Source organism: Dermacentor variabilis, chromosome 1, assembly GCF_050947875.1.
Source record: "Dermacentor variabilis isolate Ectoservices chromosome 1, ASM5094787v1, whole genome shotgun sequence".
Taxonomy (NCBI): domain Eukaryota; kingdom Metazoa; phylum Arthropoda; class Arachnida; order Ixodida; family Ixodidae; genus Dermacentor; species Dermacentor variabilis.
The window spans coordinates 17,944,624-17,966,252 of record NC_134568.1 but is presented as its reverse complement, the minus strand read 5'-3'; the positions used below and the strand labels follow the sequence as shown (position 1 = coordinate 17,966,252).

Sequence of the window (21,629 nt, the reverse complement as noted above, 5' to 3'; positions counted from 1 at the left end):
TGTGTGTGCGTGCGGCCTCAGGACACTTATTATCCTGTAACAGTTTCCAGCTGCACTTTAGGAACCAGTCGCAAGCCGTATATATATACATATATACGCGCCCACTCGCTGGTGGGCATCCTCCGCGTGACACCGATGCCACGGCGCGGGCGCACATTTTGTGCTCCTCTGCCGCGTGATACTCCCTTGTGCTTGTGTTTGTTTCCCAGCTGATAAACGCGTTCGTTGACAGCCCGCGGGCGCCGTTTCTTAATTCGCTTCCAACTGTCTCGCGGCCATTTGGGCCGCAGTCGAGGCGCGGCCGCCTAAATGGGCCCCAATTACACGAGTCGCTCTCCGGCAGCGGCCGAGCGGCGCGCAGCCATGCGTCTAAGCGGCCGAATTAGGCGCCGCGCTCTCACATGGGGGCCACGGACCCCGATCGCCCCACGCAAGCGCGATACGACAAGTGCAGTACACGTCCCGCACAAGATGCACTGGAGGCCGAGAAATTCATAGTTGGGCGCCGTAGACCTGTTCCGACATTTACTGGCTGCGAGTGTGGGTGCATATCACTTACAGTTACGCAGCGTTACAGCTGATCGCAACGTCCTGGAACGTTATACGCAGTGTACAGATGCGCGGTGTCGGTGAGCAGACGCTTACAATTTAAGTAGAAATGCCTTCGTCAAGGCTTCATGCCTGTATACGAATCCATAATTAAGGTGAAGCTTTGCTTCCAACCTGTCTTCTTCTATGCGTGTTATCTTATGCATTCACGCTGACATGTAACCATGACGCTGCCGTCGGTTGTATACATATGCACGCGAGCGTATAGTGGCACCACTGTTTGTGCCCGCATACTCACGGTTTGTTGCAACCTTCCAAAAGGCATATGATAAATAAATGGAAGGCCCCATGCCGGGCTCGCACAACTTGCGCTTGTAAGATCTGTTTGTCGTTGGCCGACACATTTGCTTCCCTGTTCTTACATGAACCGTTCTTGTTATCAGATGACCTTGTATACACCTTGGCCACTGGCACGCGACCCGCTATACGCGAGGCGCTGAGGAGCAGCGCGCTTGCGCGTCGGCGGCCGCTCGTGCGCAAATCAAATCTTCCTGGCACGCAACTCGTGGTCGTCAGCAGACTGGTACTGTGGTATGCTAAAAATCTGCCAGGATAAAACGTTGCTGCCACAAGTGCTCGCAACATGCTCAGTTTCAGAAAAAAAAAAGAAAGCACACAGGACAAAGAAAATGCGCAACGTCTGTATATAGCATTATACGTCCGGCAGCGCATGCATCCATTGGTGCTGCAAATGCAATGCGCATTCGGCACGTCTTGCATTCATCCAGCGCGTGAATATTATTCTAACAAAAATGCGCGTGAACAAAAATGCGCCAGGATAACGCAGGAGGACGCTTCTACTATTCACGATAGCTATTTTTTTTTTCTCTCAGTGCGACGTCGCCGGACGTCGCGACCTGTATACGGGATACTTAACACATAAGTGCGCACGCGACAATTTCATAATAGTAAGATTAAGAACGCCTGCGTACGATAAAAAGAGTCGCGGTATAAGAGACTTGGAAGGTGAGACTGATATAAGTGATACATTTACTACTAGACAAGTTTACATATTACCAAGTTGTTGCCGCCGTTATCTGTATATATATATATATATATATATATATATATATATAAATATATATAGTGAGGGTATGAGAGCATACACGCGGTATACAATTAAGTATAGCTTATAACGTAGACAGCCACTAAGTTATAGTAGTGGCGCGACAGCAGCGTGTTATAAACACTTCCATTCACTCAAAGTACTGGTAACGTGTACGTATACACATGGCAAGGGCCGTCGTGTCCGTCTGTGTTCAAACCAAACGCGAGCAATCGCTGACTTGAAGATATATATATATGTATATATATACGACTGCAGTTGTTGGTCACACGATACTTCTATACTCATGCCCTAGTAGATTCACAAAATGTTGTGGATTGTTTATGCTAAAAGACAACAAATGTGTGGCTTTAAGGGGCTCGGTCATATCGTGGTACACAATTCCACGGCGCCGAACTCAGACAGGAAACAGCGCCGATTGAGTCGTGTATCGCAATACCTACAAGCAACTAGACAAACATATTTCTTGTTTATTGGCTCGCGATCTGTAACTCACGAGCCCCTGGAAGTTAAAACTGGTCGCATAAGAGAGATGCCCCTGAATTGGCTCGGGGGGGTTGAGTTTGAACTCGTCGTTCAAAGCTATATACGGAAAAGTGATGCGAGTGAACATTTCAAAACGGTCGAAAAAGGCACGCACTCCGTCGACACAAATCCGAGCCTCTCTCTCTCTCTCTGTCGCGTGTCTCGGGCGTCGCTGCGTATACCGTTCCCAGATGCTTCTCCGAATATTTGCTAGGAGCTACCTATAAGTGTATAAGTATAGCTGGTACACCGCTCTGCACCCCTGTCTTCCTATACAGATGCAAGCACAAGCGCGCTTTCCGTGCGGCTGCAGCGATGCTTTACTGAAGTGTTTCAGATACATGGATGCAGTCCTTCGCAGCAGCGACACCGGCGCGCGGACAACCTTTTCCTCGACAGGGGCGCTTATAGCGCGAGCCTGTGGCTGTCGCGGAGGGACGTTTTCGCGAGTGCGCGCATACCATACACGCGGTCTCAAAAAAAGAGAGAAAAAAAAAAAAGAAAAGGGAGAAGGCATGCTTGGCGATGCGCCGCCGGCGTGAACCATTGTTCGCCCGAAACGTCGCCTAACGACCCCTGCGCGTCCTGCTGTGTTCCTCTGCGCGCATGGCGTGGTCATCTGTCCGTCGCCCGCAGCAACGGGTGTCTCCGTCCGTGTCCCTACACACACTCGTATAATGCTCGCTCGGCGTGATTCGGTCATGTGAACTGGGTTAATCTTGGGAGCACGGAGGTGCGCGGCCACTACATGCCTGTCACACTCACTGCAGTGTGGCCGCCTCTCTCGCTCATTTTCGTTTCCTCCAAGCCAATGCGATCGTTTTAGAAACGTCCGTCCGCAGGTTTTTATACCCGAGCGCGCGTATACGTATGTATGCAAGCTGAGGCCCGTGCGGCTGCAGCGGGTGCATGTACGCTGAGAAGCCCGTGATTACAAGGTTAAAGCCCCCCGCCTGTGATATAGGGTTGCACGGAGGGCGTCAGGTCTTGACGTGCACGTGTCCGAGTTCGGAACGAGCGCGCTCTAACTGGACATGCCCACTGTGGTTCTATTGTGAGCGCCGTGCCAGGTTGAAAAGGGTCCCCATATATACTTCCAAAGCTGCATGCTCGTCCCAGCTCAAGCATTTATGCCGAGCAACACTATATACCTCGCGAATTAAGGAACGAAGGCACCGTATCCACCTGCGCTCGATTTTGTGAGCCTCGAAGTCGAAACGAGAAGTTACTCGGAAGAGTGCGTTGTTCGCGTCCGCACAGACTGTTCACATTTTATTCGGACACGTGTGCGCCTAAAATTTTTCTCACGAATGTGTGCATGTATAAAACGCACACGTTCGACATTCTTCAGATATCGGGGCTCACTGAAAGATTGACCCCGCGTGGGGATCCTTTATTCTGTCATTCGCTTTGGCAGGTGCCTTCTATATATGCGATCATTCAGTATTTTGGCGATGAACTAGCGTGAACATTATAAAGCATAACTGAGGAGCACTTCAAGGCGTCCTCCGAGCACGGATCGGTAATTTTCTCTAGAAACGTGGCATTCATCGCCTGCCCCGTTCCAGTCCTTGCATGCTTTAAAAAACATTTACCAAACTGCAAATGAAGATCACCCGCATTTAGATTTAGCTCTTCAACCTAATGCTTTGGCGCGAACCAAGAGCAATCCGATCAGTCTCTCGGCTGATAAAATTGCTTTTAGTCGGTGGTCTAATGTGCCTCTGACTTATACAATATATAGTCTTGGCGATTTCGCAAACACTCCACCTTTGCGTAAGGCAGTACTGCAGCAGCAGACTATGTCAGCAATGACAAAGAAATATATGCTCACGCGGAAAGGAATCGCCCGTGGGCTCTGTCTCTTTAACGTCCCTTTCTCCACTCAACAGACCTCGGCCTAAAATCAAGACTTCCAGATCAGTTTCCCCGTCACGTTTAGACAATGTATCATCAACTTCGTCGGAACGCCGTATTCACCAATAGCTATACCTGTACTGTCTTGGACTGGCCACCTACCCGCATTGCGATAAATCGTGGTGCGTTAGAAACTACGGAACACAGTTTGATGGAATGCCCAGATTACAGAGACGAGAGACCTTGGGCGCTACAGCGTAAAACTATTACAAACTTCTCTATTGCAATTCTGCAATCAGCCCTCCACGATTGGTCAAAAAAGCTTCAGGCCACCCTCCACATCGCCTATCTGTCACGCGACGTCACGACAACCGCGATAACTCCCGATCTGATATGACGAGTACGCACTGCTTATGCATGTAGAGACTGAGCAAAAGAAATGCTTATTTCTGGTTCGACGCCTTTTTGCCATTAGCCATCTGCTATCGATCAACAGTTCTCGGGCTGCGCCCACTTCACCTGTCTGTAACGCGACGTCAGAAAACTGCGAAAACTGCCCGCGTCAATGTGACGTGCACACGTTAAAGGTGCATTAATATGCCGATCAAAACTAACTTTTTTCTGAATAGTCGGAGCCTGCCCCGTTCCGAAAGGAACAGAGGATGGCTGCCCACCGATTGCTCAGGCAGTGGCTACTCGCACCTGCCGGAGAGCATAGATTTATTTGCGTATTATAAAGTCTTTTGCGTCGCAGTATAACGTTACCGAGCCATTTAGGCCCGTATAAGACATCGCATTGCCAACCCTTCTTTTCTGAGGATCCGTTTTAGTGGCATGCTTAGCTTTCCGTTGCACGCCGCCGCGATTTTCAACCAGCCATAGCAAGCTAAGTAAGGGGAAGCGGACCAGTCACAGACGTCGGAAACACCCTCCTCATCCGGTTATCTATTTTCACTGCGTTGGCTCCGCCCCATCGAAACCCTCTCCACCTGAGCGTGCTCCTCGATAGCCTCGTGTCAGCCAATTAGATAAGAAAAATCACTCAATGTAGGCTATGTTATTCGTTTTAAATGAAACAAAAGTGACCTCCTATAAACGAGGCGAGCGCTTGATTGGAATGTTCAGAGAACGCTTCTGGTCACCGCACGATGCTTGCGTCGGCGGTTACGTAAATTTGACGTCAGGAGATTGGAATAAAAACAGATTGAAATAGTTTTACGTTATAGGGCCCTTTGCCATTTCAGTAGAATGTGCTCTGCTTCCCAAGAATCAATATAAGTCTAGGAAAATACTAGGTGCCATGCCTTCTCCTTCAAAGCAACGGCAAGATTGAACATTTATTTTCATATTCCTTGAAGAGATTGGCTTGATTGAAAAGCTATAGCCTGTTTATATACATAAACAGCATCATCTTTAATAATAATAATATTTGGGGTTTTACGTGCCAAAACCACTTTCTGATTATGAGGCACGCCGTAGTGGAGGACTCCGGAAATTTTGACCACTTGGGGTTCTTTAACGTGCACCTAAATCTAAACAGCATCATCTTTGTCTCACCTGTATATAGCATGGTCACATATTTTCTACCTCTTTTTTCCCGCCCTCCTCCTCATAGGTCCTTTCTGTCTCCGATCCCTTTCCCTAGGCAGAGTAGCATGTAGGCGCCTATATACGCCGGCAGGATTCTCTGCATTTCAGTAAAGAGCTTTCTCTCTCTCTCTCTCTCGATCTCAATTTTAGTTTCCCGACGTGTTTCACAACATTTGTAACTCTGTAAGGGCGTCGAGACATAAGACAGCGCTCTGCGAGAACAACTCATTTGCAGCATTTATACACGCAGTTGTCAGAGTTTCTGCTGGCATATATATTCCCCAACTTTTTCAAGCATTTGGAGCTGGAATACTCACACACGTTCAGGATCAGCCGCTTCCTCCTTGAAGCGATAGTGAAATGCGTATTAGTCATTTAGTGATATACGTTGACATGTTTTAAGCATCCTACGCATAGAGTCCAACGAATATAAACACATCGTGTTCTAGTAATTATACAGTGATTTCAACTACAAACTTCAGTATCATTCGTACCTTACGGAACTGCGCTTTTCTTTATTTTTTCGCACAACCGTGCATGGGCTATATTATGTGCACCCAGGTACACAAACAATTGTGTTTAATAGTTCATTGTACAAGTGACGCCTGCGTACGTGCCAACTGTGATGGGAAGATATAGCCATATCAGCAATATATCTGAATTAAAGTACCGATGTTAGCAGTTCGATTTCTATCGAAAGGGAACTTTCATATGTTTTCAGCGAAATGGGTCCGTTAAATGGGCGAGTTTAAACAACTGCGCAGTAACATTCGCTGAGGAATGCCAAGAGATAGAGATATATAGAAAAGGCCAATATAGGAAACGGTAGCAGTGATTTTCTTCGTGGCTTTATCATAATTTTTCTATATATATAGCACGAGATGCTTTCTGTGTCACTTGTACGCGGTGCCGCGATAACATTTGCGAAATATCACCGAGAAATCACTGTTGCGGTATATAGAAGCTAGTTAAGGTTAAGGACGGCAACGTTCTATGCAGGTGAAACCTGAGAAGTAGTAATTGGGTCTTCTGTAAGACCACGGATTCTATTCTTCTTTGAGCACACAACCCAAAAAACGACACGTTGGGCAACCCGAATTTCAACTCCGTGATTGGAAGTGTAGAAAGGCAGTAAGAGCCAGTGCTGAGGCACTTGCTTTTCGATGCGAACAGCCCGCGAGAACGAAGGGGAAAGAGAAGCGTAAAAATTCTGGACGCTCACGCATCCTACAGAGAACGAATCTATAGTAAACGCTGTATCGGTTAACACATTCGCGATCAGTAGCACTCACAATGTGGGCCGCGAATTCATTCGTACGGCAGCAACTTTTGAAATGCATGCTGCGAACATAGCAACGACAGAGAGGAGGCAGATATACTGCTTGACCAGGGCCAAGCGTAAATATATATGCCTACTCTTCGACCCTTGCGTCCTCGTCCAGTAATCCGTCTGACGTGTATAAGCACGGATCACAGAGAACGCTGCATGCAACTTTTCCCCCGCTGAACAGCGGCGCAGTGCGCGCAGTGAGCTCGCTGTTCGGCTCGACCGCTGGAGAAACGTAAAGGGAGAGGACGGCCGCGAGCTCTCACCGTGGCCGTCGTCGCGGTCCGAGTGTCTCGAGTAGCTGTCCGCGGGACTCGGCGGCCTGGGCAGGTGGTGGTGTGCCATCGGGTGAAGCGGGTGGTGCTGTCCGAACGGCATGTGTACGAGCCCCTGCGCCGCTGCTAGGCTGGCGGCGGCTGCAGCGGCCGCAGCGGCCGCCGCCGCGGCTGCGGCCCCCTGGGCTCCCGACTCGCTCAGTATGTCGCGGATGAGGAACGACGGGGGCGCCGGACCGCCGGGCATCGCGTCGCCGTCGTGCTGCTGCCGCGAGCACTTGGACTGCTGCTGGCCCGGCGACAGGTCCACGGTCATCGGGCTCGTGGTCTTCGCCGCCACCCTACGTCCGTCGACGCCCAGACACCGTCGTTCCACACGGGGCTCGAGTGAACGCGCCGCAGAGTCCTGCGCAACGGTCCACCCCCACTGGACGTAGTGAGGCGGCGACGAACTCCCCAAAGAAGACGACGTCCTTCCTGCGGGCGACTCTTCACAAAGGATCCCTCTAGGCGCGGATGGATCACCCTAGAGTGCGGCCGTGCAGCGTGTCGAGTCGGGCAGTTGACAGCTCCGGGCGATGTCAGGTGGTGTCGTCGCTGTAGAAGCAGCTGAGCGGAGTCCCGTTTCCAACGTCGAATCGCTCTAGTGGAGCGATCGCCGCGTGCTCCTTGCCGCCGTCGATTGCCTGTCGGGTTCACTGTGATGTTTCGTTGAGCGTGGCCAGCGAGGGAAGCCGCGCACACTACTCACTCGCCGACTACGAGGAGGTCGGAAAAAAAAGAATAACGACGCGCAGCTCCCGTGCGGAGAACACGAACAACTCGCGGCCGAGTGACTGGCCGCCGGCAGCGATCCCGTCGTTCCGCCTCCCGGCAGAGGCGGTTCTTCAGTCCCCGCCCGTGAACAGTGACGTCGTCTTTGGCGTCGTCCAATGGAAACGCTGTGTTGTGCCTCTTTCGCACCGGCGCCCGGAGCTGCACGCGTGCGCGGCTCAGCCACTCGATTCTGCTGCGCCGTTCGTTTCTTCCTGCTATACTTTATCGCGCGCAATGCACGCGGAGGTGGGATGTCGAAGGAGGAAGAGGAGGAGGAGAAGGCGGCGATGCCGCTCTTCTGCTGCTCGCTCCCCTCTAGAGGGCAAGCCAGCTTCTCTGCGCGAAATAAGCGGTTCGTTTTCGGTGATTAGGAAAGCGCCGCACCGATAAAACAAACACGCGTTTCTTGGGACGCAGAAAAGGGGGGGGGGGAGAGAAAGAAGAGGGCGAGTGAGGGAAAGAAAAGAAGAAGAGCTTGAAGGCGCAACGGAGGGTAAAACGAACGGAGCACAGGAATACTTGACAAGAGTGTGAGCGAAAGAGAGGGAAAATATTGAAGACGGGGGCCGCGAGAGCCGGGCGCGCGAGGCATTTTTCTTGCTCGGACGAGCTCGCTGCTGCTGGCAGGCCAGCGTCGGCAAGAAGCCATCGCCGCACCAGCGGTAGGTGAGCTCCCGGCGGCGGCGTGAAGTGGTGACACCGAACTCATTAAAATTTATCAAGGAGCGCGCTGCTCCCTCGGTGTCTGCCGTCTTGCACCGGTGTGGGGGCCTGCTCGCTCGCTCTCGCGTATCTCACGCGTTTCCTAAGCACTTCCTGACTGCGCTATTAATTCGCTCCACCCGATTCGCGCCGCGTTTCTCCACCTCGGCCTCTGTGCTTTCCTGTATTCTTCTTCCCGCCCTCGCACAGCGCGTCTCTCCCTCTCAGCAGGCGAGGTGATGTTCGTCGCCCTCGCCGCCGCGGCTGTTGCGAATGAACATCGCTCTTTCTTCCTTCCTAATGATCGACACTAATACCAGTTAGGGAGGCGCGCCGCCGGAGAACGGAGCCGTTGAGGCGAGGGTGGCTAACGAGGCCGAGGAGGAGGAGGCGCCGACGACTTGTTTTAAACGACCAGTTTAGGTCGGCGCTGGTTCGCCCACTCTTAATTAGTCGCGGCAGCCATGCAAAGGAGCGGAGTCTAAAAAAGCTCGCTCGCCCGTCTCGCGTGCGCGACGAACTCGAGCGTAAGTGAGAGCGGTGGGGCCGCGCGCAAAGTGGAGAAAGCGAGCGCACTCGGCGCTTGCTCGGGCGGACGTGTTGAAAGGCGCGAGGAGCGCGCAGTTTGTCTTCGCTCCTTCCGCCCCCTCTTTTCTTTTTTTGCTTTCTTCTTCGTTTCGCTTACTTCGTTTATATGCGCAGTTCTGAGAGACGATGCTATCGCCGCCGTGTCCTATACACTCGCGTCCTTAAAGAAGCTCTCAGCATCTTTTGTTTGGGGGGAGACGCCGAGGAGTCTGTGTGTTTTAACCGGGTCGTTAGTCTGCCGCGCCGCGCTCTTAACGCTCAACGCTTCTCGCGCGCGGAACCGGCCCCGCGTGTATAGAAATCGCGTCGAATGAATTATGGTTTGGCTCGCGCGTTTATGGCGCGCGTGTGTCTGCAAGCTCGGAATAAACGCGTCACTCATACCCGCGGTTCGGAAAGCGCGCGCGGATATGAGCGTTCCCGTTTCCGGTTCCTCTTCTTCACTGATTTCCCTTTTCTCTCTTCTTTTCTTGAGTGTCATTTTGGCTCCAGAATTGTGCCTTAGCCCCTCGTAACGGCCTCTTATTGAAATTAAGGCACCGACACACGTTATTAATGAAGCGCTTTGTGTAAAGGACCGAGCTGGGTGTGTTGCGTCTGCGACGCTGATGGGCAAATATATACGCCGCTTTGATTCGGCTGTTTGCCCATGGGGGCTCGCAGTTCTTTTGACTAGACATGCGCGTGAGTAATGGTGGTCGGCAGCTAGACGCTCGGCCTGCAGTGTGTAATTGTATCTACGCTGCCACCACGCGAGAGCACGTCTTGTCTACGCTTGTCATGGCCGACGCGCGTGGACCACGTCCAAGACGTGTCACGGGTCGGGATCGTGGCACGCGCTCCTTTTTCGTGGTTCTCTGATAATAATGCCGAAGGTCGTAGGCGACTTGATTCACCGAGTCATCCATGTCAGCGGTGCATTTCAGCTTGTAATTATATACTCAATGTTGCGAGATGCCCAATGCCTAACACGTGTATCCCGCCGGGGGACCATGAACTATAGGCACGTTGTCAGCAATATCTAATTACTAATCTCAAATCAATTCTCCTTTATTGTGACATTCGGGAAATAGCGCGAGTTCTTTCATTTCGAACTGGTATAGGTAAACGTTTTGCTTTCGCAGTGTGTCAATCATACCGCGCTGTTGCTCGCTCGAGAACGCTCGTGAGACGTGCGCAAGCATGCTCATTTAAGAGGATGCCCGTGTCTATACGTACTTTGGCTGCACGTTAAAGTACCCCAGGTAATTAAAATTATTGCATAGTGCTGCCCCCCCTTCCCCATCTGTCCAATGGCGTCACTCACAGCCCGCGTGTATTTCTATGGGACATTACCACTCAATAACATTTCAACACCCCGATAGCTGTCCTGTAATTAGCGCCGCCACCACTTGCAAATGCGGGGTGCAAGCGAGCTGAGTGTCACAGCGACTCCTCGAAAGCGCGCGCTCTTGATTTTTTTATTGATATGTCGAGTCACATTTTCCTTACTGCTTCTGAAGTTCTTATTATGTGGTTTTGGAACAATAGAAACGTGATCACTTGCTCTGAGCGGTAACCTAAACAAGAGGCGTTCAAACGCAACTCCGAGGAGAACGTATACATGGCCCCTTCACTTGGCGGGGGCGTCTTTTTACGCCTGTCTTTTCGTATATATCTTGAAAGTCTAGTGCAAAAAAAAAAAAAAAAAAACGTTCAGAGGCCACAACGAAGCACACTCTGACATATCGCTGACTGACAAATGAATTTTTTATTGCAGAGAAAGCGGGAACAACTCAGACAAGTGCGCGTGCGTGACAGGGACTACAAGATACGAAAAGCACGGATAAGGACACTGAAACGCTATACGGCCCCCAAACCGTCGCACGTGCTAAAGGAAATAAAATATGCGACATCAGTAGACAGAAAATTGACCCGCCAAATGCCCCAACTAGCAAACAAGGACTTTAGTTAGATGTCATATCTGTCTGTTAGGCACATGTCAGTTAAAACAACGCAACAAACGAGATGACACTCCGCGGCACCAAGTAATTACTGATGAGACGTTCTTGCGCCCCGGAAACGCCTTATTAACGCTTTTGCATTTTTTTCTAGAAAAAAGTTCAATTTCCTTATAACTTAGAGAGATTAACGGTTGTCATCATGATGCACACAGCCGCCTCTTCTTTATTTGATAGGACCCAAAATCACAATTTCGCTCATCATCATCATCATCATCATCATGAGCAGCAGCCTATTTTATGTCCACTGCAGGACGAAGGCCTCTCCCTGCTATCTCCAATCACTCATGTCCTGCACCAACCAATTCCAACCTTGCGCCTGCGAATTTCCCAATTTCATCGTCTTCTGGCGTCCTCGACTACGCTTCCATTCTCTTGGCACCCTTTCTGTAACCCTAATGGTCCACCGGTTGTCTAACCTACGCATTACATGATACCGGCTATCCCCGTTTGCTCTCTGATCCACATCGCTTTCTTTCTGTCTCTTAATGTTACGCCCAACATTTTCGTTCGATCGCCTCTTTGCGGGGTCCTTAATTGGTTTCAAGTTCCTTTGTCAGTCTCTAAGTTTCTGGCCCATACGTCAGCACTGGTAGAATGCACTGATTCTATACCTTTCTTTTCAATGACAATGGTAAGCTTCCAGTCAGGAGCTGACAGTGTCTGCCGTATGCGCTCCAACCCTTCTTTATTCTTCTGTAAATTTCCTTCTCATGATAAGGGGTAGCTGTGAGTAAATGACATAGGTAAACCTACTCCTTCACAGACTCTATAGAGGCTGAATGGCGATCCTGAAGTCTTGTTCCCTTGTCTCGCTATTGATAAATATCTTTTTTTTTTCTGCATATTATTCTTCAACCCCACCCGTACAATCTCTCTGGTAATGTCCTCAATAATTTGTTGTAACTCGTCCCCAGTGTTGCTGAACAGGACGATGTCATCTGCAAACTGAAGGTTACTGAAATAATTGCCGTTGATCCTCACTCCTAAGACTTTCCAGTTTAATAGCTTGATTAATTCTTCAAAGCACGCAGTGAATAGCATTAAAGAGTTTGTGTCTCTTTGTCTGATGCCTTTCTTTATATGTATCTTCCTGCTTTTCTTGTGAAAAATTAAGGTAGGTGTGGAATCTCTGCAGATATTTTCCAAGATATTTACGTAAGCGTCCTGTACTTCTTGAACTAATACCTCTATGACTGCTGGTATCTCTACTAAAACAAATGCCTTTTCGTAATCTATGAAAGCCATATAGAGAGGCTGATTGTCCTGTGCGGATTTCTTGATTACCTGATTGATGACATGGATGTGATCCATTGTAGAGCATCCGTTCCTGGAGCCAGCTTGTTACCTTGGTTGACTGAAGTCCAGTGTTGCCCTTATTCCATTGGAAATTATCTTGGTGAAATACTGGGAGCAAGCTAATGGGCCTATAATTTTTTTCAATTATTTAACGCCTCCCTTTTTGTGGATTAGTATAATATTGTCATTCTTCCAATTCTTTGGGACCCTTGAAGTCGATAGATAGTTTTACGTATAAAGTGCCGCCAGTTCTTCAAGCATTATGTCTCCTCCACCTTTGATTAAATCGACTGTTATTCCATCTTCTCCTGCTGTTTTTCCCCGTTTCACGTCTTGCAAGGCCCTTCTGACCTCATCTCTAGTTATTAGAACTCCTCCTATAACTAGAGGTAATTTTAGGCAGACACAGCTATATTCCTAAAATTACCGTGTTGCAAAACGCAGGGTTACACTGCTACCCTCTGCAGTGTGTTTGGGATCTGACCGCTGGTACGATCTGTTGGGAACTCGGCGCTGACGCCCGTGGTTGTACCTGGGTCGCAAGCCCCAAGGGTAGCGTTGGCCTGGCGGCCTGGGGTACAACTGGAAGCATCCGAAGGTCCCGGCAAAGCATGAGTCGACTGGTAACAACGAAACAACTTGTTTATTTTAACATCGCAAAGAGTTGGCGGTCAGGTTTGACCGTAGTAGAGAGACGGGAGAGCACTTCACTCAACAGAAGAAATCGGAGCCCTCCCTTTGGCGTCCGGGGGCAGCTGTTTTTATACTCTCGCAGTTGAGGGCAAGAAGGAACCCCTCAAAAGACGAGCACGTGAATGTACAATGGGCTAATGGTGACGCACACTGTCGTAGCGATGCCGTAGCACCATGTCGAGCACGATCTCGTAGCACCCTGTCGTGGCGCTGCCGGTCGGACACAATGACTGTAATGAGAGGATGGTCCCTGCTTTGGCATCGCCTGTTTCGGGCACAATGACTGGAACGAGATCCCTGCTTTGGCATCGCCTGTTTCGGGCCCAATAACTGGAATGAGATCCCTGCTTTGGCATCGCCTGTTTCGGGCACAATGACTGGAACGAGATCCCTGCTTTGGCATCGCCTGTTTCGGGCCCAATAACTGGAATGAGATCCCTGCTTTGGCATCGCCTGTTTCGGGCACAATGACTGGAATGCGAGGATGATCCCTAGGCGGTCGCATCGCCGCAGTCGCGCCTGGAAACACCTGGCGATGAGTGTTGCGGCGACGACGATCGGGCCAAAATGTCTGCCGCCCCGCCGCAGTCGCGCCGGCAAAACCACGTGTCGCAGGCGAAACGCAACAGACCGCCCCGCCGGGGGAAGGAGATCCCGATGGACAGGGGACTGCATCCGCTGTCCGGAGGGATGTCGCTCGATGATGCTCATAACCGAAGTCGGGCGTCCCTCGACGTTTCTTGAGCGCAGCGCACAGAGAAGGCCTCGTTCTCTCGTTCAGGTTCGCACGGGACACTGCAAAGTGACTTCGGGAGAGTTCACATTTTTGTTCTCGTTCCCGGCAAGCGTTAGAACTACGCTGAAACTCAACCGCTCAGTCAGCAAGCACGGCACAACCCTCACTAAGCCCTGCCAGGCTCTTTCCCCTTTTTATACCACTGCCTAGTTCCTTACAGTAGTCCAGCATCACTCAGAACGCGTCCACAAATTGAAAAATTGCACTAGAAAGCATATCATCACTTTGAAACACTAAACAAAAGCAATATGTTAAAAAAAAAATCCTGCCTCAGGAAGAAAAACATCAGTAACAAACAATTTTGAGGCTGATTCCTACGTTAGGGGCTTCGACTTAAGCCATCGGCGTTACCGTTGAGACTCCCCTTTTTGTAACGCACCTCAAAGGAATATTGTTGTAAAGCGAGGCTCCAGCGCAGGAGGCGGCCATTTTTGGGAGAGATGGTCTGCAGCCATTGGAGAGGGCAGTGATCCGTCTCAATGATAAACCTCGAGCCGGCTAGATAGCATGACAATTTCTGAACGGCCCACACGAGACATGCACACTCTTTCTCGGTGGCGCTATACGCCTGCTCACGACTGGTCAGCTTACGACTAGCATACAGGACGGGGTGTTCTACTTCTCCATTTTCCCGTTGGCACAGTACAACGCCCATGCCTCGCTCACTAGCATCGCACTGAACAATGAACCCTTTTGTATAGTCTGGCGATCGTAGCACAGGCTGGCTTGTTAGGGCACTCTTTAGGGCGCTAAAAGCTCTTTCCTTGGTCTCGTCCCAGACGACTGTTTGAGGCTCTGTCTTTCTTAGAGCATCCGTCAGGGGAGCCGCGATATCAGAGTACCTAGGGATGTACCTCTGATAGTAGCCGGCGACACCTAAGAACGACCGAATATCGGTCTTGGTGCGCGGTTGCGGAAAGTCTCGCACAGCGGCCACTTTTATTTCAGAGGGGCGGCGACGACCCTGACCAATCACGTGACCGAGGTAGACAACCTCGGCCTGTGCTAACTGGCACTTAGGAGCCTTTACTGTCAAGCCCGCTTCGCGCAGGCGGGTTAGCACTGCCCGCAAGTGTGCCATATGCTCAGACCAGGATGCGGAGAATATCGCTACGTCGTCTAGATACGGTAAAGCGAATTCTTGCTGTCCCCGCAACACTTTATCCATGAGGCTTGAAAAACAGTATGGCGCGTTCTTCAAACCAAAACTCAACACTTTAGGACGGAATGTTCCCATTGGTGAAATGAACGCCGCATACCTACTAGCCTCTTCTGTAAGTGGAACCTGCCAATAACCCCTGACAAGATCTAGGGTGGAAATAAACTGAGCGCTACTAACTTTCTCAAGGCGCTCCTCGATGTTAGGGATCGGATAAATTTGATCCTTAGTGATGGAATTAAGCCTGCGGTAGTCGACGCAAGGACGAGGTTCCTTGCCCGGTACCTCAACTAAAATCAAAGGGGAGGTATAATCACTCTCACCTGCCTCAATAACACCGAGCTGTAGCATTTTCTTTACCTCAGCCTCCATAATATCGCTCTGGCGGGGTGACACCCGATACGCCTTGGATCGTACTGGCTCTGTGGAGGTAAGTTCTATATCATGAGTAAGTACAGAAGTCCTACCAGGCCTCTCAGAGAACAGACCTTGAAACTCTTGTAATAGCTGGTGTAGTTCGGTTTTCTGCTCAGGCGACAGCGGTGCTTTACTGATAAGGTCACTAATGACTTGACCGGTGTCTTCCCTGTTCGTCACTGAGCCTAGTCCCGGAAGCTCGACCGGAAGCTCTTCAGGAACGTTTACCATCATGCACACCACTGCTTCCCTTTGTCTATAAGGTTTGAGCAGATTACAGTGGTAAACTTGCTGTGCTTTCCGCTTTCCTGGCAGACTTACCACGTAGTTAACGTCCGACAGTTTCTGAACAATTCGTGCTGGGCCCTCCCACTGCACGTCTAGTTTGTTGTTCAGCGATGTGCGCAATATCATGACCTCATCGCCAACCTCAAAACGACGGGCCCTGGCTGTCCGATCATAATAAACCTTGGCCCTCTGCTGGGCCTTTGTCATTGCTTCACCTGACAACTCCTGTACCCTTCTTAAGCGTTCGAGGAGCTTAAGTACGTACTCCACCACGACTGGGTCGTCGCCCCTACCTTCCCACGATTCTCGAAGCATGCGAAGCGGAGATCGAAGCGAGCGACCGTACACCAGTTCAGCTGGCGAAAACCCCGTAGCTGCATGCGGCGCGGTTCTTAACGCAAACATCACCCCAGGCAGACACAGCTCCCAGTCAGTTTGATGTTCAAAACACAAGGCTCTCAACACGCGCTTCATGACGGAGTGGAGCTTCTCAACGGAATTCGACTGTGGGTGGTACACTGAGCTGTGTAACAGCTTTACCCCACACCTTTCGAGAAAAGTTGTCGTCAAAGCGCTAGTAAACACTGTGCCCTGATCTGATTGAATTTCTGCAGGAAAACCAACTCGCGCAAATATGGACAGTAGTGCATTAACTATCTCAACTGAGCTGAGTTCTTTAAGCGGCACTGCTTCAGGGAACTTTGTCGCTGGGCAGATCACAGTCAAAATGTGTCTGTACCCCGTGGCTGTTACCGGCAGAGGTCCCACAGTATCAATAACGAGCCGTCTAAAAGGCTCCGTAATGATAGGTACCAATTTCAACGGCGCCCTTGATTTGTCCCCTGGTTTGCCCACCCGCTGACAAGTGTCACATGTCCTCACGAAATGGTCTGCGTCCCGAAAACACCCTGGCCAATAGTACTCTTGCAAGAGACGGTCCTTAGTTTTCTTAACTCCTAGGTGTCCGGACCACGAACCCCCATGTGACAAGCGCAACAGATCCTGACGATAGCATTGAGGCACGACCAGCTGATCGAACTCCACTCCTCTTCGGTCTAGATACTTCCGGTACAGGACTCCACCCCTTTCCACAAAACGCGCAGTTTTCCTGGCGATACCTTCTTTGACATTGCAGCGCACGTTTTCCAGGCTGCCATCCTTTTTTTGCTCGGCTATCAAAGCCGACCGGCTGACTTTTAGCAACCTATCAAGTCCGTCTGACGTAGGCGCGATGAGCAAATCAGTAGATAGCTCTTCTAACTTTCCCGTGTCGGGCATTTCCTCTCCAGTATCTGGCGCCTTTAACGTTACAGACTCAAGTTTATTCAGTTCGGGCGTGCTCGGAATATCAGCTTGCTGCGCCTCTGACCCTTTTTCGTTGTTTGATAACGTCGGCCCCGCAACTACCGCCTTTGCAGCGAGCTCCCGAACCTTCGATCTGGTTAAGGCCTGAACACTAGCTTCACCAAACAAAAGCCCCTTCTCGCGCAGGAGGTGATCGGACCTGTTTGAAAATAGGTACGGGTACTGGGGTGGCAGCATAGATGACACTGCCGCCTCTGTCTCAAGCGCTCCGAAAGGTCCTTCAATAAGCACTTTTGCTACCGGCAGACACACGCTATGAGCTTCCACGGCTTGCTTGATCCATGCGCACTCGCCCGTGAACATATGGGGTTCTACGTAAGACGGGTGAACTACATCCATCGTAGCTGCGGAATCGCGAAGCACTCGGCACTCTTTCCCGTTCACGAGGAGGTCTCGCATGTAAGGCTCGAGAAGCTTCATGTTCTCGTCAGTGCTGCCTAATGAAAAAAACACAACTTTTGGTGTTGTTTCCGGACACTGCGCCGAAAAGTGACCCGGCTTCTGGCACGTATAACAAACGCCCGCTCGCCTCATCTCGAACCGCTTTCTGCGTTCGGCTTCGGCTGCCGCCGTCTCCTTAGGTTCGGTCGCACTGCTTCCACTCGCATCCGCACTACGCGTGTTCCCCTTTGCTCTCATGGGTGTGAACTTCGGCCTCTCAAACTTCGAGCCAAATTCACCCTTTTGACCGTCCTTAGCTCCGCGAGCTCGACGCGTCACAATCTCCTCGGCTAGCTCAGCGGCTCTAGCCACCGTACTCACGTCTGGCCTATCCAAGACCCAGTATCGCACGTTCTCCGGTAACCGACTATAAAACTGTTCTAGCCCGAAACACTGCAGAACTTTATCGTGGTCACCAAACGCTTTCTCTTCTTTGAGCCACTCCTGCATGTTCGACATAAGCCTATACGCAAACTCTGTATATGACTCACTTCTGCCTTTCTCATTTTCCCGAAACTTCCGACGGAACGCCTCCGCAGACAGCCGGTACTTTTTTAGCAGACTCGATTTTACTTTGTCGAAATCCTCTGCTTCCTCTCTATCCAAGCGAGCGACTACGTCGGCCGCCTCGCCGGGTAACAAAGTGAGCAAGCGCTGTGGCCACGTTTCCCGAGAGAACCCCTGCTTCTCGCACGTTCGCTCAAAGTTAACCAGGAACAAACCAATGTCCTCTCCAAGCTTAAACGGCCGCATCAGGTCAGTCATTTTGAACAATACGCGTTCTCCTGCACCGTGTGCCTGACTTCCATTACGAGCGCGTTCCATCTCTACCTCAAGACGCTTCATTTCCAAAGCGTGTTCGCGCTCTTCTTTTTTCTCTTGTTGCTCTCGCTCTTTCTGTTCTTTACGTTCACGCTCTTCTTTTTCTTTCTGTTCTTTAAGTTCACGCTCTTCTTTTTCTTTCTGTTCTTTAAGTTCGCGCTCCTGTTTCTCTTTTTGCTCTTTAAGTTCGCGCTCCTGTCTTTTTGACCTCTCCTCAATAGTCTCAAGGCATTCCGACAGCTCGTCATCCTCAGCCTCTAACTCAAGAATAGCCTTTAGCAGTTCTGGTTTTCTTAGTTTGTCTGAGACATCCAGACCCAACTCTCTTGCAAGCTCCAACAATTTCGGTTTGCGCAACGACTTCAAATCCATGGCTGCTCTGAATGCTGCTTTCTCTACTGCTTATTATTGTCTTGCCGCAAACTAACCCGGCAGCAACGACAACCACAATTACCAGCTCTGTTTCTAACACTAACAAAAGCCTGGCAAAGCTCAGAAGAAGAAAGTCCCGCACTCACCAAATCTCGCAGGCAGGAATTCCGCGCAGTCGTTCCGCTGCAGGCAACCAGTCGTCACACAGGGCTCGTTGCACTGCTCCCGGATCGTCGTTGAGCTGCTCAGCATACAGTCAACTGCATCTCTTCGCTGCTGGCCTCCGTTGTCGCGATCTCACCGCTGGCAGACAGTTGTTTGAAGTCGGAGGCGATCTCACCGCTGCCAACCAGAAGTTTGGGATCTGACCGCTGGTACGATCTGTTGGGAACTCGGCGCTGACGCCCGTGGTTGTACCTGGGTCGCAAGCCCCAAGGGTAGCGTTGGCCTGGCGGCCTGGGGTACAACTGGAAGCATCCGAAGGTCCCGGCAAAGCATGAGTCGACTGGTAACAACGAAACAACTTGTTTATTTTAACATCGCAAAGAGTTGGCGGTCAGGTTTGACCGTAGTAGAGAGACGGGAGAGCACTTCACTCAACAGAAGAAATCGGAGCCCTCCCTTTGGCGTCCGGGGGCAGCTGTTTTTATACTCTCGCAGTTGAGGGCAAGAAGGAACCCCTCAAAAGACGAGCACGTGAATGTACAATGGGCTAATGGTGACGCACACTGTCGTAGCGATGCCGTAGCACCATGTCGAGCACGATCTCGTAGCACCCTGTCGTGGCGCTGCCGGTCGGACACAATGACTGTAATGAGAGGATGGTCCCTGCTTTGGCATCGCCTGTTTCGGGCACAATGACTGGAACGAGATCCCTGCTTTGGCATCGCCTGTTTCGGGCCCAATAACTGGAATGAGATCCCTGCTTTGGCATCGCCTGTTTCGGGCACAATGACTGGAACGAGATCCCTGCTTTGGCATCGCCTGTTTCGGGCCCAATAACTGGAATGAGATCCCTGCTTTGGCATCGCCTGTTTCGGGCACAATGACTGGAATGCGAGGATGATCCCTAGGCGGTCGCATCGCCGCAGTCGCGCCTGGAAACACCTGGCGATGAGTGTTGCGGCGACGACGATCGGGCCAAAATGTCTGCCGCCCCGCCGCAGTCGCGCCGGCAAAACCACGTGTCGCAGGCGAAACGCAACAAGTGCGTAACGACAAGGCTTTAAAACGGATCTTCCTCTTTCATTTTTCTTTGGCACTCCCTTAACTTGACATTTGCACATCGTCTAACTTGTCCGATGTAGCCGACTGCCGTACGACAAAGTTCTTTTTTATTAATTCAAATCGAATCAAGAGTAACTAAGCCGGCTTTCAGTTCCTTACTTTGTCTCTAATCGATTTGACAACGCAGCTGAGTGTCCTTTGAGTGTCATACACTGTAACTTCACATTAATTTCTTTTTGTTCTTCTTTGCTGGCCTGGTTGTGCGCACCGCGCTTTATCGCCAACATATAGGTTGCGCATTCTGTTACGCTATTGTAATTACGTTAAGCTAAATGTCTGCCCATAAGTTATACTAAACGTATTGTACCATACAGGCCAAACGTTTTCCAGTTTTACATGTACAAACGGCCGTCAACATTACTGAGCTTGAGCAGCGTGAGTGCCACTGCGCATTCCTGAGCATGCAAGAGCACTGAGGCTGCGAGCCCGTAAGCGTGACAGAAGTGACGCTCTGTATAGAAGCGCAATGTTCGCTTCTGTAATCGTCAGCCCTCGCGTATCACCCTCCCTCTGCATCTTCGAGGGATAACGCTTGGAGTTCTTCAACGCCGTCATAGCGCGAATCGCACTTCAACATTACGGGCTGCTTATGACTGACGGCTGCCACTTTCAGTTAGATGGAGGTGAGCTGCTAGACATTTTTCTTTTTTTTTTAATTCACGCTATAGATTTCATTACGGTCTTTTAATTACTTCAACTTTCTTATTCTCGCCAACGAATCTACATAAACCTTAATGGTATTGGAGAAGGCTTGCCTCCGCGCATACGAAATGAAAGCAACGCTTCTTTTTCTGTCTCCCTCTCTCGTTTTCTTTAATGGATCACTGAAGGCATTAAGTTTTGCCGCCCCCCCCTCCCAGAACACACAGATTACTAAATAACTGGTAGCACCCGTGGTATAATGCTAAATAAAACATGACGATCGCCAAGAACTGTGATCGACGAATTGTAGCTATCGTGTGCCGTGGCAGTGAAGTCACCTCGGGGAAACAAACAAACAAACAAACAAACAAACAAACAAACAAATAAATAAATAATGTTTCGCTATAATAAATGAGCACAGTAAAAGAAAATGTCGTCAGACTGCTGAAATAAAACGCGTTCAAGAACAAAGTACAGAGAGAGTGGCAGTGTAGCGAGCGCTCCACGCAGTGCCAGCATCGATCGCTGCAAACGGAAGTAAGCGACCGCCGTCCACACGTGTGTAATTTCGATTCACGCCGCTTCACCGAGGCGTATACAGACCCGGCAGGGCTACCGCATATACACTGTATAGGCCCGCGCAAGGACTCAAAACGCGACACACACACACATAAAGACAAGGCGCAGCAAAAA

General features: G+C 50.5%; 1 protein-coding gene across 2 annotated transcripts in view; it reads right to left on the bottom strand.

Annotated features, from left to right (window-relative positions):
• Positions 1-21,629, bottom strand: part of LOC142575643 (uncharacterized) — a 135,090-nt gene that overhangs the window by 41,759 nt on the left and 71,702 nt on the right. Inside the window, exon 1 of one of the 2 annotated variants that reach the window (XM_075685170.1) lies at positions 7,241-8,129. The exons of the other annotated variant lie outside the window; for it this stretch is intronic. Coding sequence (XP_075541285.1) covers positions 7,241-7,565 — 325 coding nt within the window. The 5' untranslated portion in view covers positions 7,566-8,129. Of the gene's footprint in view, positions 1-7,240; positions 8,130-21,629 lie in introns of those variants that run through there. 2 annotated transcript variants of the gene reach the window in all.